At 35.6% G+C, this 15,656-nt stretch overlaps 1 protein-coding gene across 1 annotated transcript; it reads left to right on the top strand.

Annotated features, from left to right (window-relative positions):
* Window positions 1–2,916: 2,916 nt before the first annotated feature.
* LOC111049185 (linear gramicidin synthase subunit D-like) lies at window positions 2,917–15,176 on the top strand (the record flags this gene model as incomplete). The annotated part of the gene is given in 15 exon segments (XM_039445352.1): window positions 2,917–3,042; window positions 3,840–4,005; window positions 5,115–5,239; window positions 5,595–5,722; window positions 6,229–6,438; window positions 7,171–7,394; window positions 8,199–8,393; window positions 8,891–9,079; window positions 9,773–9,911; window positions 10,191–10,320; window positions 11,822–12,023; window positions 12,482–12,643; window positions 13,038–13,152; window positions 14,372–14,487; window positions 15,057–15,176. Coding segments are annotated over 15 exon segments (2,347 nt in total), but the record flags the coding sequence as incomplete, so codon positions are not given.
* Between the last annotated feature and the right edge of the window lie 480 nt (window positions 15,177–15,656).

Here is a 15,656-nt window from a genome sequence, read left to right on the forward strand (position 1 = left end):
TCCTCTTTAAACAATATGTGATTATCATACCTTTTCTAAAACAATGTTATAGACCTGATTGTAGTTTGTAATTGTAGAGTACTATATCGATGGTCTATTGACTAGTTGAAGCCTCATTCACATTGTCCAACACAGACAGACAGTAATTTGCATGGCCTTGCTGGTCTGTGTCTGTGCGGCCAGTTGCTGCTAGATGTGAATACACTCATGCAAATCAAAGTGAACAATACTTTTAATTGTGTCTGACACACTGCGTTGCGTGTCTGTCCAGTGTTGGTAGATGTGGATCAGGCTTAATGGATTCCAATCACAATACAATATTATCAATTATAAAGTAATGTATAATGTTGCCATAACTGATTTATATAATTTCATTTTCAGTTTACCTTTGATTACCTTGATTATGTGAGCGACTGTTTAGCAGTGAAACTTGGACAGTGTGGAGTGGGAGTGAATACGGTGGTTGGAATATTAATGGACAGATCTTATTGGCAGTATGTTGTCTCCGTTTTGGGCATACTGAAAGCTGGTAACATATTCTACTCAATCCTTCCCTGTTCAATCTACTAATCCTCTATTATTAGAATATCTTCTTCTTCTTCTTCTTCTTCTTCTTCTTCTTCTTCTTCTTCTTCTTCTTCTTCTTCTTCTTCTTCTTCTTCTTCTTCTTCTTCTTCTTCTTCTTCTTCTTCTTCTCCTATCTTCTTCTTCTTCTTATTCTTCTTCTTCTTCTCCTATCTTCTTCTTCTTCTTCTTCTCTCTTCTTCTTCTTCTTCTTCTTCTTCTCTTCTCTTCTTCTTCTTCTTCCTGCTTCTTCTTCTTCTTCTTCTTCTTCTTCTCTTCTCTTCTTCTTCTTCTCGCTTCTTCTCGCTTCTTCTTCTTCTTCTCCTATCTTCTTCTTCTTCTTCTTATTCTTCTTCTTCTTCTTCTCGCTTCTTCTCGCTTCTTCTCGCTTCTTCTTCTTCTTATTCTTCTTCTTCTTCTCCTATCTTCTTCTTCTTCTCCTATCTTCTTCTTCTTCTCCTATCTTCTTCTTCTTCTCGCTTCTTCTCGCTTCTTCTCGCTTCTTCTCGCTTCTTCTCGCTTCTTCTTCTTCTTCTCTTCTTCTTCTTCTCGCTTCTTCTCGCTTCTTCTCGCTTCTTCTTCTTCTTCTTCTTCTTCTTCTCTCTTCTTCTTCTTCTCCTGTCTTCTTCTTCTTCTCGCTTCTTCTTCTTCTTCTTCCTGCTTCTTCTTCTTCTTCTTCTCTTCTTCTCTTCTTCTTCTTCTCCTGTCTTCTTCTTCTTCTTCTTCTTCTTCTCCTGTCTTCTTCTTCTTCTCCTATCTTCTTCTTCTTCTTATTCTTCTTCTTCTTCTTATTCTTCTTCTTCTTCTCTTCTTCTCTTCTTCTTCTTCTTCTTCTCCTGTCTTCTTCTTCTTCTCGCTTCTTCTTCTTCTTCTCCTTCTTCTTCTTCTTCTTCTTCTCCTATCTTCTTCTTCTTCTCCTATCTTCTTCTTCTTCTCTCTTCTTCTTCTTCTCCTATCTTCTTCTTCTTCTTCGTCTTCTTCTTCTTCTTCTTCTCCTATCTTCTTCTTCTTCTTCTTCTCCTATCTTCTTCTTCTTCTTCTCGCTTCTTCTTCTTCTTATTCTTCTTCTTCTTCGTCTTCTTCTTCTTCTTCTCCTGTCTTCTTCTTCTTCTCGCTTCTTCTCGCTTCTTCTCGCTTCTTCTTCTTCTTCTCCTATCTTCTTCTTCTTCTCCTGTCTTCTTCTTCTTCTCCTATCTTCTTCTTCTTCTTCTCGCTTCTTCTCGCTTCTTCTCGCTTCTTCTCGCTTCTTCTTCTTCTTCGTCTTCTTCTTCTTCTCCTGTCTTCTTCTTCTTCTTCTCCTATCTTCTTCTTCTTCTTCTTCTTCTCCTATCTTCTTCTTCTTCTCGCTTCTTCTTCTTCTTCGTCTTCTTCTTCTTCTTCTTCTTCTCCTGTCTTCTTCTTCTTCTTCTCCTTCTTCTTCTTCTTCTCCTATCTTCTTCTTCTTCTCCTATCTTCTTCTTCTTCTCCTATCTTCTTCTTCTTCTTCTTCCTGCTTCTTCTTCTTCTTCTCCTATCTTCTTCTTCTTCTTCGTCTTCTTCTTCTTCTCCTATCTTCTTCTTCTTCTCTTCTTCTTCTTCTCCTGTCTTCTTCTTCTTCTTCCTGCTTCTTCTTCTTCTTCTTCTCCTATCTTCTTCTTCTTCTCGCTTCTTCTTCTTCTTCCTGCTTCTTCTTCTTCTTCTTCCTGCTTCTTCTTCTTCTTCTTCTCCTATCTTCTTCTTCTTCTTCTTCTCGCTTCTTCTTCTTCTTCTTCTTCTTCTTCTTCTCCTATCTTCTTCTTCTTCTCCTATCTTCTTCTTCTTCTTATTCTTCTTCTTCTTCTCTCTTCTTCTTCTTCTCCTATCTTCTTCTTCTTCTTCTTCTTATCAAGCCAAAGGGTGAGAGATATGCTTTCATTCATCAACTCACTCAATCGTAGATGATGTCTGTCGATTGCAGTTTATACTAAATAATGCTAGAACAACCTTATTGAATTGGAAAAATGGAAAATCATCAGCAGTAAGCAAGAAATTCCATTTCTCATCCTGTAACATGAAAAGTTACAAAATTGATTGAAAAATATTCAAAATGGTTGTCTTATTTTCAAATTTCGATTTTAACTAGAACATCAAGTTTCACATGTATTTAGGGAAAGTAGGTAGATCATTATTAGCATTGATATTTTTGTTCAATGTAGAATCTACTTCTATGCTGAAGATATACTTATTTCCATTTTTCTAGACTGAAATATTATTTATTTTAGTTGGCTACAGATGAGTCGTTGATATATTTTTAGATCTTCACTCCAATCTTATTTCATTAAACGGTTTGGACGAGTTAAATTTATTTTACAAAGTATTTTTCTATATTTCCAGGCACTCGATTCACTCACAGAGATGCCTTATTCTCTCATACGTGGAGGCACAGGGCTTATCCCTATAAGCATGATGACCGAGTAGCAGTTCGCTCTGCATGGGACATGCTCGGACCATTAATCAAAGGTAACCTATTCAATCCAGTGGTTCGGAACTCACCTAAACTGTTAGATCAATAGTGCTCCCAACATTCAATTAGATTATAGATTTCAATGACACTGGTTGATGAATGATTTGACAGTGATGAGGTGGAACTACCCTTGATGACTACACAACAATGAAGGCTGTGCAAATATCGTTGTTCACTCATGTGCATTTTTTAGTGAATAATGATTCATAATTATTTCAAATATTCCAGCAGTTGGTTAACTGCAATTTCCAATAAAATCTTCCATCAATAATGATTCACTCCAGGCCTGAAATTGTTTTGCTTTTGAATCCCAACAAGTAAGGAATACATTGGCATCAAATATTAATTGATACATTACATTGTATTACTGTATTGTGCATGCAATGATGCAATCACTCAACCTTCATTCGATATTTTTTTGTTCTTGAATATTATAGTACCTGAAAATCTTCCATTGGGATCATCTTCATTTCTAATTGATTTCTATCGGTAATTATTGTATATTCTTTCAAGTTTGGTGATCTTTAAGTGTGAGATTCCATTTTATTTCTCATCATTTCAAATTCTAAATTTCTGAACCCTTATTATTGTACTGCAAAGGTATGTGTGTTAAAGTGATGCTACCTTATTTAGGATTAAGTTGTTGATTTAGATTTGCGGCAGAAACAGTTCAGGGTTTGCTTCTCTCTCGCTCTCAATCATTGAACTGATTAGTGCATCTACAAATTGATGAATGAAATCAAGTCAATACACCATTTCAACAATATAATCAATGTCGTTTACGGTGTTTCAGGAATCGAAATTGACTTAATCCCAGACAATGCAATCCATGATCCCAAGAAATTGGTTGATTACCTACATAAGTGGAAAATAACTCGAGTACTGTTCACTCCGTCATTGCTGCAAGCGGTTTTGGAACTCCAAGGCATGGATTTGAAAGAAAAGCTTAAATCTGTCAGGTAAGTGGAAATTGCATAATCCATCAAGGCTATAATATTATATTGAAAGACTTTGCAAATCTGATGGTAGTTATTGTGACCTTTATATTCATCAATAATGGCCTGGATAAGCCGGCCAGGATGGCCGAGTCGACTAAGGCGTTGCACCCTTCAGTCTGCTAGTGCTATGTACCTGGTCGCGGGTTCGAATCCTGTCGAATTGGCATGGACGTTTGATCATCTCATAAACCACCCTCGCACTTCCCCATTACCCACGCAGAAGCAAAAAGCTCATGTAGGCATCATCCGCAATAAAAAAAGTCTGTTCACGTCAAAACGGTGAACATAGCGTTTCTATATGTGCACTTTTTTAGGAATTTTCAAAACGAATTATGCTTTTATTTTGTATTTTGAACAAAAATAAACAAACTAATTGTGTCAAAAATGGGAAATAATCGTTGAATACGTGTATACGCCATCTCTTGGCATTCTGATAAAACTACTTTAACGTACAGAAATACATACCTTGATTAATTTGAGGAAATTGAAGTGCTACTTTTTGCATTATAATAGGTCAGTCCAGGTTTTTTATTAATTTGGTACAAAACTATGTAGCATATTATTTTATATTGATGAATATCCCACCTTCACTCTATCATCACTTCTTATTTTTTTATTCTGCAGCCTTCCAAAACATTGACTGTAGAATCTTTTCTGTAAAACAAGTTGATTCACTTTTTGCTATTAGAAAATAAACAACTAGCAGCCAGCTAAATTTGCTTCTAATAGCAAAAAGTGATTTAATAATAAGCAGTTCGTGATGGGAAACAAAGAGTTGATTCATTTATCCTGTTCAATATGAATTCTAAACACTTGCAATCACATTAATTACTATTTACCGAGTTAAAATCATATGTCTCTTGGTCACATTTCATCTCAATCAATAATTGTGATAAAAGAGATAGGATTGGTGAAATTTTATTATTCTTCAGTTGAATTTGATTTTTCAACTGTGAGGAGATATCTGTTGGTGATCCCATCAACGAAACCCATCTCTTGTAACCAACTAAGTTAGTTTAATTTCGGGTATTTCTAAAAAATATCCAATAAGTACTTTTTTAATGTTGCAGGCAAATCTGGTTGCATGGAGAAGTGGTTACAACAAAACTGCGGGACAAGTTGTGTCACTTGTTGCCATGGATACAACTGCTCAACCTCTACAGAATTTCCGAGTGTCTTGATGTGGCCATTGCTGGTGAGATATTCGATTTATCAGCTCAATTAGATTTCATGTTCAGTGGATCTGAAATAAGATTCTCAACAGTAAGCTATGCGTGATTGGTTTGAGTCATGTCTCCCTCTCAAATTGCAGACTGATAATTTGAAAATTCAACAACAATTATAATAATATGTAATCCTTTTATCCCACAATTGTCATTATTTTCGAAATTCTTGAACTTTTTTACTTTTAACATTGATTTTGTGATACAATGAAACGTATTAGTATGGAATTGAATATACTGAATGAAACTAATTAATGAAGTATTCCTTATAGTTGGCATTTTTATTTGACAAATTGATTTTCTCTAATGCTTTTGAACTATTTACAGATATTTCGCTATCAGTGGCAACAGGAGAGGCGGGAAAATATTGTCCCGTGGGTAAATTGCTTCCAAAGGTTCATGCTGTCATCATGGATGAACACCAAAACGTCAAAGCTATTGGAGAACCTGGAGAGGTGAGATTTTGCAGTCAAAAACAAGCATCTTCTTCAATAATGTTTAAATTAAAATTGACATCTTATAAATAATTGCCTTGCTGTACCTTAGAAAAGTGATTAACTGAGCTGTTAGCATAATATCATCCCATTGCTTGTATTACATGAGTGACGTGCCCTCGGTACTCTTGTTGGAAGGGTGGCCGCTTCAGGCCAGCTCCACTTACTGGCAGGCACCCTCGTAAATGTAGGTCCATTCATTCATCTCTCAACACTTCAACACTAGCATGAAGCTCAAATTGGCAATAATTTTAGCCCAAAAAGTTTTCTACGTTTGTGATGGGAAGGATGATGATGAGGGATGAGTAGACCTACTCTGCTCTAGCTGAGTTCCGAACCACCGGGAAGCGATTCTAATTTCATCTTTACAATAAGAGAGAGAGAGAGAGAGCAGGGTTGTTCAAATCCTGGCCGCATGACTTCTATACTGGTTGTGGTTTTATATTGGTTGATTTGTAATGTTGCAGATCTACATAGGCAGTCCAACACTGGACTTGAACCAACCTGGCCTGAACGCGACACGCTTGATAGAGCGACCGGCGCATGTGAGTGCGTGTGTGGGGCAGAGACTGTACAGGACCGGCGACTGGGGATTCCTGCTCAGCGACCGCACCCTGCACGTACATGGTCGTTGCGACACCACTGTGCGCATTCGCGGATACTCCGTCCAACTGCAGGTATGGGGGGGGGCGGCCACATAGAGACCGATCTGCGATCTAATAGGTTTCCATATCTATATATATGAAATTGCTCTCCAAGATATAGACATAAATACCTGCTATAGGATCGCAGATCGTTCTCTGTGTGCCCGGGCCCTGAGATTCTAGTTGAAATATCAGCATCTCTTCAAAATTGGTCTCCCTTTCTTTGTCTGTCGCTAAACAGTGCCAATAACTTGATAGTGAAGTTCAGGTTCTAATGTTAGCATCTATGTTCAGTCATAGTATAATGACTGAACCACTTTTGTTCAGTCATAAATATTTTTACTAATCAACAGAAGAAATGAGAAGCATGAAAACTTCTCATATTCCTAATTAGAAATAAACTTTATAAAACAAATCTAGAGTAAATCAACATTTAGCAGTGCCTAACTTCAACTCCACATTGGTTCCTTCCGTTTTGCCATGCATGTTTGATTTTGACTTTTAACAGTGACTGTACAGAATGTAAACAAGCAATCTTCAGTATAGTGACATTCACGTTCCAATGTCAGTGGATTTGATAGGAAAGCATAGTTGTCTCGTTTCCTTTTCTTTCACATTTTTAATAGGACCACTGTACTCCAACTTACAGCCTTCTATATCAAATAGATCTACTTTATAGTTTACTTTCTATTATATTGTAACCCAGCGTTAATTATTCCCTAACTCATTCTTGAAAGGTACATTCAGTAGTATTGTTTGTTACAGGCTATAGAGAGGACATTACTAGATGTGGCGATGGTGAGTTCATGCTGTGTGCAGGCATATGGAGAGGAAGGCACTGACAAGTATCTAGTCGCTTACGTTGTTCAAGAACCTTCAACCAAATTGAATGTTGGTGAAGTGGGCCAAGCACAGAACAAACTGCGCAATCTGCTCAAAGAGAGGCTGCCTCTCTACATGATACCGTCCAAAATCATCCTTCTTGACAAGTAATTTCAATCATTTACACTACAGAATTTACAACAAATTTGTTTCAAGTTTTATTTCTTCAATAATTCTAGTTAACAATATTCTACAACTTGGATCATTAGATTTGATACAGTAAATCAACTTTAAATCTATTTTTCATAAATATGTTACCATTGCAAATACAAAGTAAAATATAAATATTTTGTATGCCGACTGCTTTAAAGCCTTATTAGCAATAATAAGTACTGTAAGGGCCGGTTTCCCAGCTCGGGCTGACTCAAACAGCTGGAGTCAGAAAATTAGCTTTCTAAAACAGGGCGTATTTGCAGTTTTTATAACAGAAGTCACAGTTTCTATTTTCTCATTTCTATAATTGGAACGAAATTGAACATTTCTAAATAATTCAAAACAGCTGAAACTTTACACTACTTTCTCTTTATTTTATTTTGTGTTTAATTTTCTAGGTTTTTGAAATTTAATTCAAACGTGACTTTGACAATGACTACGACTACGCCCCGTTTCGGAAAGCCAATTATCTTACTCCAGCTGTTTAAAGTCTAGAACTTAGCCAAATCCCGAGCTCGGAAACCGGCCCTAAATGTTTCCTTTGAACTTAGTGTTAACCACCACTAACTTAGTAGACAATATTCCACATAAAATACATTTTGTATTGTTTTTCACAGTATTTCTAGTATTCCAAAGTTTACTCACAATTTGGTCTTATTTTGACTTTGAATAGCCTACTGTCTACAGTATATTATTCAATGCAGTGTACTGAATAAAAGAAGTATGTCCTCAAATGGAATTGATTGTTGAAATTGCAGATTTCCGATTCACATGGCTAGTGGTAAACTGGACAAGGAGAAGCTAGCTGAAAGCGAGAAGGGTGTTGAGCCAGGCTCGCTTCACTTGGATGACCAGAGCATGTCACCTACTGAGAAACTCATTGCATCGGTCTGGTGCAACTGCTTGAATCTGATGACAGTCGATGTTAGCGAGAACTTTTTCGACTTGGGAGGGTGAGTATAAACCCCTAATCTCTTTCTATACCTGATATATTCCTTTGGTGTGTGTAATATTGGTACAATTCCACTTGCAATGCATTCTGATCAGCTGAGTTCTACAAATGGCTCTGTAAGTCCTGAAGACTTGGTGTGAAAACATAGTGGAGCGGCGAAGGTAGTTAGCTTCAAGCTCAAGGCGTTGAAAATAATGCATGTATTTAAATGGACCGTTTCACACCGCTCCACTATGTGCGCCACCATTTAAATACATGCATTATTCTCAACACTCTTAAACCTAAAGCTACTTTCGCCGATCCACCATGTTTTCACCCATACAGTTGACATGATGACAACTAGAAATTCCAGATCTGCACATGCATAGTAGATAATTCTGACAAATCGTCAGCCAGAGCTCAGCACTTGTTGAATAATCAATTGTACCTGTTGGAGAATACAAGTGTTTAATTTGCATTGACTTTGTTAATATTTATCTGATTGATCGTTTATTACAGACATTCATTGGCTGCGACTAGAGTAGTGAGTGAAATCAATGAGAAACTCAATAAAAACCTGGACACCAGCTCAATATTCTTGTACCCAACTGTACAGAGTCTGGCGAAATTTGTGCTGGGAAATGGAGGCAGTGAGAATATCAAGTTGGTTGAAGAGTTGGACTCCATTCAGATTTCTTACCCCTCAGAGTGAGTAGCTAATGCAATTGTAAATATATTGTAGTACTGTAATGTAAAGATTTTTATAATCATAAGGTCACTAACCTCAATTTGTTTAATAAATTGAATGGGTTATGGAAAGGAGACGTGGCCGCGCTACCTGTCCACTGTGGGTATTGCTCAATAAAGACTCGAAAAGGTTCATTCTCCAACTCTCGACTACCATAATCTATTGTCCTCTGATTCCGCCTCATTACCCTCATTAGTGACCCCTTCTCGTTTCTGGAAGGCACTTCTAGCTGGTAGCGAGCAACAACTTATCTATTACTTTGCACCTTACATCTGTTACTTGTATTTTCTACAATCATTGAATTTTGGCGTCCTTTTAAATTCTATTAGATTGAACATAATATTATGTCTATGTAATGAGTTGAGTCTCATCATGTACACTAAATATATGGTCTTAGTTTGACTGAATTTGTACTTATCATCGATAGTAAAGTGTGTGTTTATGCAATCACTGTAGGCTACCGCTGGTTTACATTAAATTCATATTTTCTATGAACAAATCTTGATTATTTTCATCAACTTCATTCGACATTTAATTCAATCATCTGTAAAATGTGTGTAAGGTACCAATCTGTTCTTAAATATTTTTCTATTCGCTGATTTATTAGTTTTGCAAAATAAAGTTTGCAAGTATTTTTATTTTTGTTATTTCAGCCTTGATTCCAAACTGAGATCCTTCTGGGAATCATTGAAATTGAAGAAAAATAAGTGCAATTTTGGAAATATTCTAATAACTGGTGGAACAGGATTTCTCGGATCACACTTGATCAGTGAACTGCTTAAAAAAACTCAGGTGAGAATCAATTTTTTCATTACTCATAAAATAAATCCTTCAGATATTAATGTAGTTATTTATGTTCTTCATAATAACCTACTTTTATTGTAATCAATTCACCTTCTTCCTTCTATATCTTACTATTTCCTTCTTCGACAGTGTTCACGGTTTCTCTCAATACAGCCCATTTACTGAACGCTTTGACATGATAATTATATATTTAATGATAATGTTTCATCCCATCAACTTGATGTTAACTGTTCCAATACTGTATCGATAATGTTTTCCCCACAATAGGGTCTCATATACTGCATTGTTCGGAAGAGTCCAACATGCTCAGCAATGGAGAGAGTGATTGAGGCTCAGAAACGTTTTGGATTGCCTGAAGTCGATGAAAACCTTCTGGAAAGAATCATTGCAATTGAAGGTGAGAATTATGCAACATAATCTATGCTAACTGCTTTCTCATGTAGGTATGAGTTGAGATAATGCAGCATCAAGCTTAGGGGGTTTCTAATTGAACAAAAGTACTGTATGTGTTTCTATGTTACTCAGTTATTATAAAACAAGATGAAAATATGTTGTTATGTGTAATATAGTGTCCGATAAACCCAACATGTAAAATGAGTGATCAACCTTTAACATTGTGGAAAAGGTGGGAGGAAAACTGATATACGTAGTAAAGCTAAATAATGGAGACAACTATTATTATGTTCCTTACCAACAATAAGTATGAAAAATTAGGGGAGAAATATAACATTGGTGGAAACTTGAAATTCATTTCTGATCGAAAAAGGAGGTGATGAAACCTTACACTATTGGAGAATCCTTGTTGAGAGAGATTCGTTTGTGGCGTGGCATAGAAGTTTGTATTCAGATTCACAATATTTTCAATTTATAATGCTACGTTATAAGCATATTATAGCAGCTACGGTACTTTGAAAATGGAAGATTATTGTAAGATTTACTAGTCATATTGATAAAGTACGAGGAATCATCTCCTCATTCAATTTTCATGAACTGTCATTTGTCTAATGTACTTATCAAATGCACGAAGACATATTATATACTGTTGACCGAGCGAAGTGAGGTCTACGATTCAAGTCGACGGCTTTGCATTTCTCTTTATGTTCCGCATTAACGACAAAACGCGGCAATAGATTTTCATGAAATTTGACAAGTATTTGAATTTCGCGTCGACGTATATATACGGTTTTTTGAAATTTTGCATTTTAAGGATAATACAAAAGGAAAATAAGTTTCCTTCAAACGCCAATATTGCCGTAAAATCAGAATATAGAATTATTCATCATGAATCAACTGTCGAGTGGATTATAAATTGCATGCAATAATTAATATCTCAATGTAACTTAGTGAAAAATCAACTGTCTTGTGGACTATTAATTGCAAGCAATGAGGCATGAAATTGATAACACGAAGTAGCATATTATTTTCTCCCGACTTTTCTCTGTTTCAGCTCGGTAAGCTTTTGATGATAGTAGCATAGTTGTTTACAACAAATTTTGTTATAATAATTATGATAATTATTATTATTTATGTCGATACAACAACTCAAACAGCCATTAGTTGTTTACACACCGATATCTCGCCGACACGTCAGGACAGGACATATAATTCACTCTGATGGACAGTATTAGAGGAGGCTGTGGTTTTTAACTGCGCGAGGTCTACTGTTCACATAACTACTAGTAGTATGACTTATGCATGGTAAATATTTCCATAGAATAAGCATGCAGGAAGGCGTGGTATTTCTTACATTCACTCAATGCTATTTCCAAGACCATAATGTAGCTTCAGTTCGCCATGTAAGGAATAATAATATTTGCAACTATTAAATTCATGTACCACACTAATCACATTCAACTAATCATTACAATTGTATTAAATGAATACTTTTATCTCACCAGGTGACGTATCTCTGCTGAATCTGGGCCTCTCAGATGATGCCTACAATTCCCTTGCACCAGAAATTGACTTTATAATTCATGCGTCAGCTAAAGTCAATCTGATATTTCCTTTTCACTCGCTCTACGAGGATAATGTGAAGGCCACCAAAAATATCATTCAGTTTGCTCTACACAACAAAGTCAAGCCCATACATTACATAAGGTTTGTATAAATAATATTTAATAGAACCACCATAATTTATAATACCGTATTAAATATTTTTCCAACTCCACCTCATTTGTATTAACATCTTCCAATCTTCACCCTTCCTGAGTCCTCAACTACTTCATTTGAAATAGATTAATACTTTCTAAAATTCATTCAATTATCCAATTTCTTGTTCGCATTCATTTTATTTAAATTGTAATATATTAGAGATACCTGCTGTGAAACCTACCCAGTGTTAGCTGTACCAGTTGTGTGAAATTTTATTCTTGAATAATATAATATTTATTCATTCAGCAATGGTACCTATTACAAATCACTGCTCTGCTCTTTCACTGGACATTACTTGAACAATCACTACACCAGTTCAAACGGTTTCCTCGTTTTGAGATGTGCATGAGTTTAAAATTGTTCTACTTTCTTGATCTTTATAGAATGTTTTCCCCTGTTTTCAGTACAAATGCAGTATTTGCCGACGGTATGGTGGGTTGCGGTGAGGACAGTGACATGTTTGCACATGTGGATCGTCTTCAAAGTGGTTACGGCCAAACTAAATGGCTGGCCGAGCAACTTGTGTTGCGCGCTGCTAAATCTGGATTGCCATGTGTTGTTTACAGGTTAGCACTAAATTACTTGGAAATTATTATCTATTTTTTCCTTATTTAGCATTTTTCATGATTCAATTTTATCATTAAACTCACCGAAAGACACAGCAGGCTTATACCCAAATCTGCTCCTTTATTAATAATATCTTTATAGTTTCATAGTGTAAGATTATAATTTTTCATGAACATTTTCGTGTATGGATGGTTCAGTCACTAGAAAAAGCTTGAAATTGCAGCGGCGAGACGGCAGCTGAGCTTCTCTCGTAACTCAAACCTCTACATCATTTGCTGAAGCTTAAACTGGATTATTTGAAAATAAATATAGTTCGGAGTTAGTTTTAGATTATTTTTGTTTTTCAAGCTTGTATTTTCGGAGTTATTTCAAAATGAAATGTGCATTTTTCAGATTTGGCAATCTATCAGGCAGTACTAAGGTAGCCAGTTGTAATCCGTCAGATTTCACTCTGCACATGATCCAGGGTGTCATCAGAACTGGGGCAGTGCCTGACATCAAATGGAAGGTATGTATGCTCAAAATCAATTGTAAAAGGGCCACTTCAATAAAGATGGAAATTTTACTCACAATTCAGAACAGTCCGGTGGATTTGTATAGTGTTGTATCTACACTGTAAAAACTTAGACTTGGCAGAAATAGTTTGAGAACTATCTCTTCTCCTTGATGAGTTTGTTATGTATTTTTCATTCAGGAACTTTATCAAGGTTCTTATTTAGCGGAAATCTCTTTATCTCACATTACAACAAAATAATGTTTGCTAGTAAATGAACATCTAGTAGAAACACCATAATTTATAATCTTGAATATTTTTCCAACTCCACCTCATTTGTATTAACATCTTCCAATCTTCACCCTTCCTGAGTCCTCAACTACTTCATTTGAAATAGATTAATACTTTCTAAAATTCATTCGATTATCCAATTTCTTGTTAGCATTCATTTTATTTAAATTGTAATATATTAGAGATACCTGCTGTGAAACCTATCCAGTGTTAGCTGTACAAGTTGTGTGAAATTTTATTCTTGAATAATATAATATTTATTCATTCAGCAATGGTACCTATTACAAATCACTGCTCTGCTCTTTCACTGGACATTACTTGAACAATCACTACACCAGTTCAAACGGTTTCCTCGTTTTGAGATGTGCATGAGTTTAAAATTGTTCTACTTTCTTGATCTTTATAGAATGTTTTCCCCTGTTTTCAGTACAAATGCAGTATTTGCCGACGGTATGGTGGGTTGCGGTGAGGACAGTGACATGTTTGCACATGTGGATCGTCTTCAAAGTGGTTACGGCCAAACTAAATGGCTGGCCGAGCAACTTGTGTTGCGCGCTGCTAAATCTGGATTGCCATGTGTTGTTTACAGGTTAGCACTAAATTACTTGGAAATTATTATCTATTTTTTCCTTATTTAGCATTTTTCATGATTCAATTTTATCATTAAACTCACCGAAAGACACAGCAGGCTTATACCCAAATCTGCTCCTTTATTAATAATATCTTTATAGTTTCATAGTGTAAGATTATAATTTTTCATGAACATTTTCGTGTATGGATGGTTCAGTCACTAGAAAAAGCTTGAAATTGCAGCGGCGAGACGGCAGCTGAGCTTCTCTCGTAACTCAAACCTCTACATCATTTGCTGAAGCTTAAACTGGATTATTTGAAAATAAATATAGTTCGGAGTTAGTTTTAGAATAGTTTTGTTTTTCAATTTCAGATTGAAATGACGCCAATTGATTTTGTACAAGAAATGTTTGTGGAGTTGTTTTTGGATCTGGATAACTCAATGGGAAAAATCTACCATTTTGTGAATGAGGACCAGCTTCCATGCGAGTAAGCAAACTGATATCTCTCTCTTCATTTTATTGTTTTCTCCATAGGGAAATATCAATTGAAAAGTTTATGACAAAAGAATTTGTATGTATTCTGTAGTAATTTAATTTGACCATATTATGTATTCTTTTAACTTTTTTATATGTTATCTCAATTTTAATCAAATTATCTTATATAAATGATCGACTTATTATTTTGAATTTTGATATAATAAGATGGTATTTCATGTTCTGCTTCTAGAAATTAATTAATTGAAACAGTAATTAATACAATAATGAAATTTTTGAAAAATGTGTATTACTGTAATTCTAATGAAGCAAACATTGTCTGTAACTCTTTTAAGGTAATTCTTTTAGTTGCAATTTTCAAGATATTACTGATGATTCTGATTTCAAATTCACACAAGCTTTCTGAAAATGTAGTCATACGTGTATATTGGGATTCAATGTAATTCATATGCATGTCAAGGGAGAGCAAAGAATGAAGATAATCTGTTGAAATATTAAGGAGACATTATTTTGATACATCAATAAGAAGCAATACAACTCAATTTGTATTCATTTCTCTAGGGAATTGTGGAAACTAATGGAGAGAAGGGGCTACAATTTGAAATCACTGCCTTACAACGACTGGGCCAAACAAGTGCATGCCAACGAAGACTTGAAACCTCTGTCACATCTACTTCAATCTCTGGTCAAGTAAGTCAACCAAAAGTATTCGGAATCTTATCCAATTACACTTCAATTCAAATTCATCATATACTAGCTGGCCCGGCGAACTTCTTACCGCCAAATAGTTGATGTATCTCATGACAAACTTTAGCTGGATGCACACCTCAAAATCTATAACCCATGCTAACAATCTCAAATCCAGACCATCCTATCATTTTTATTGACCTAATAATCAGTTCAGCATACTCTCCCATGTGCGTGTACGATAAAATCATAACTGACAAATTAATTGATCACGCATAGGCTATCATTAATCGACGTGTAGTTTAAGCTATGCTACCTTTTTGCATAAATCACTTGTGCTCCCCCGTTTACTCTCCTTTCACTTACTCAAAACATGCAGGGGATTTAAAACTCTTATAAAAAAATCTAATGCGTGACCTTGGAAAATAGCTGGAAAATTTATTGCTTCACAAACTTTTTGTATAATTGGTGAGT

The sequence above is a fragment of the Nilaparvata lugens genome, unplaced genomic scaffold, assembly GCF_014356525.2.
Source record: "Nilaparvata lugens isolate BPH unplaced genomic scaffold, ASM1435652v1 scaffold6697, whole genome shotgun sequence".
NCBI lineage: Eukaryota > Metazoa > Arthropoda > Insecta > Hemiptera > Delphacidae > Nilaparvata > Nilaparvata lugens.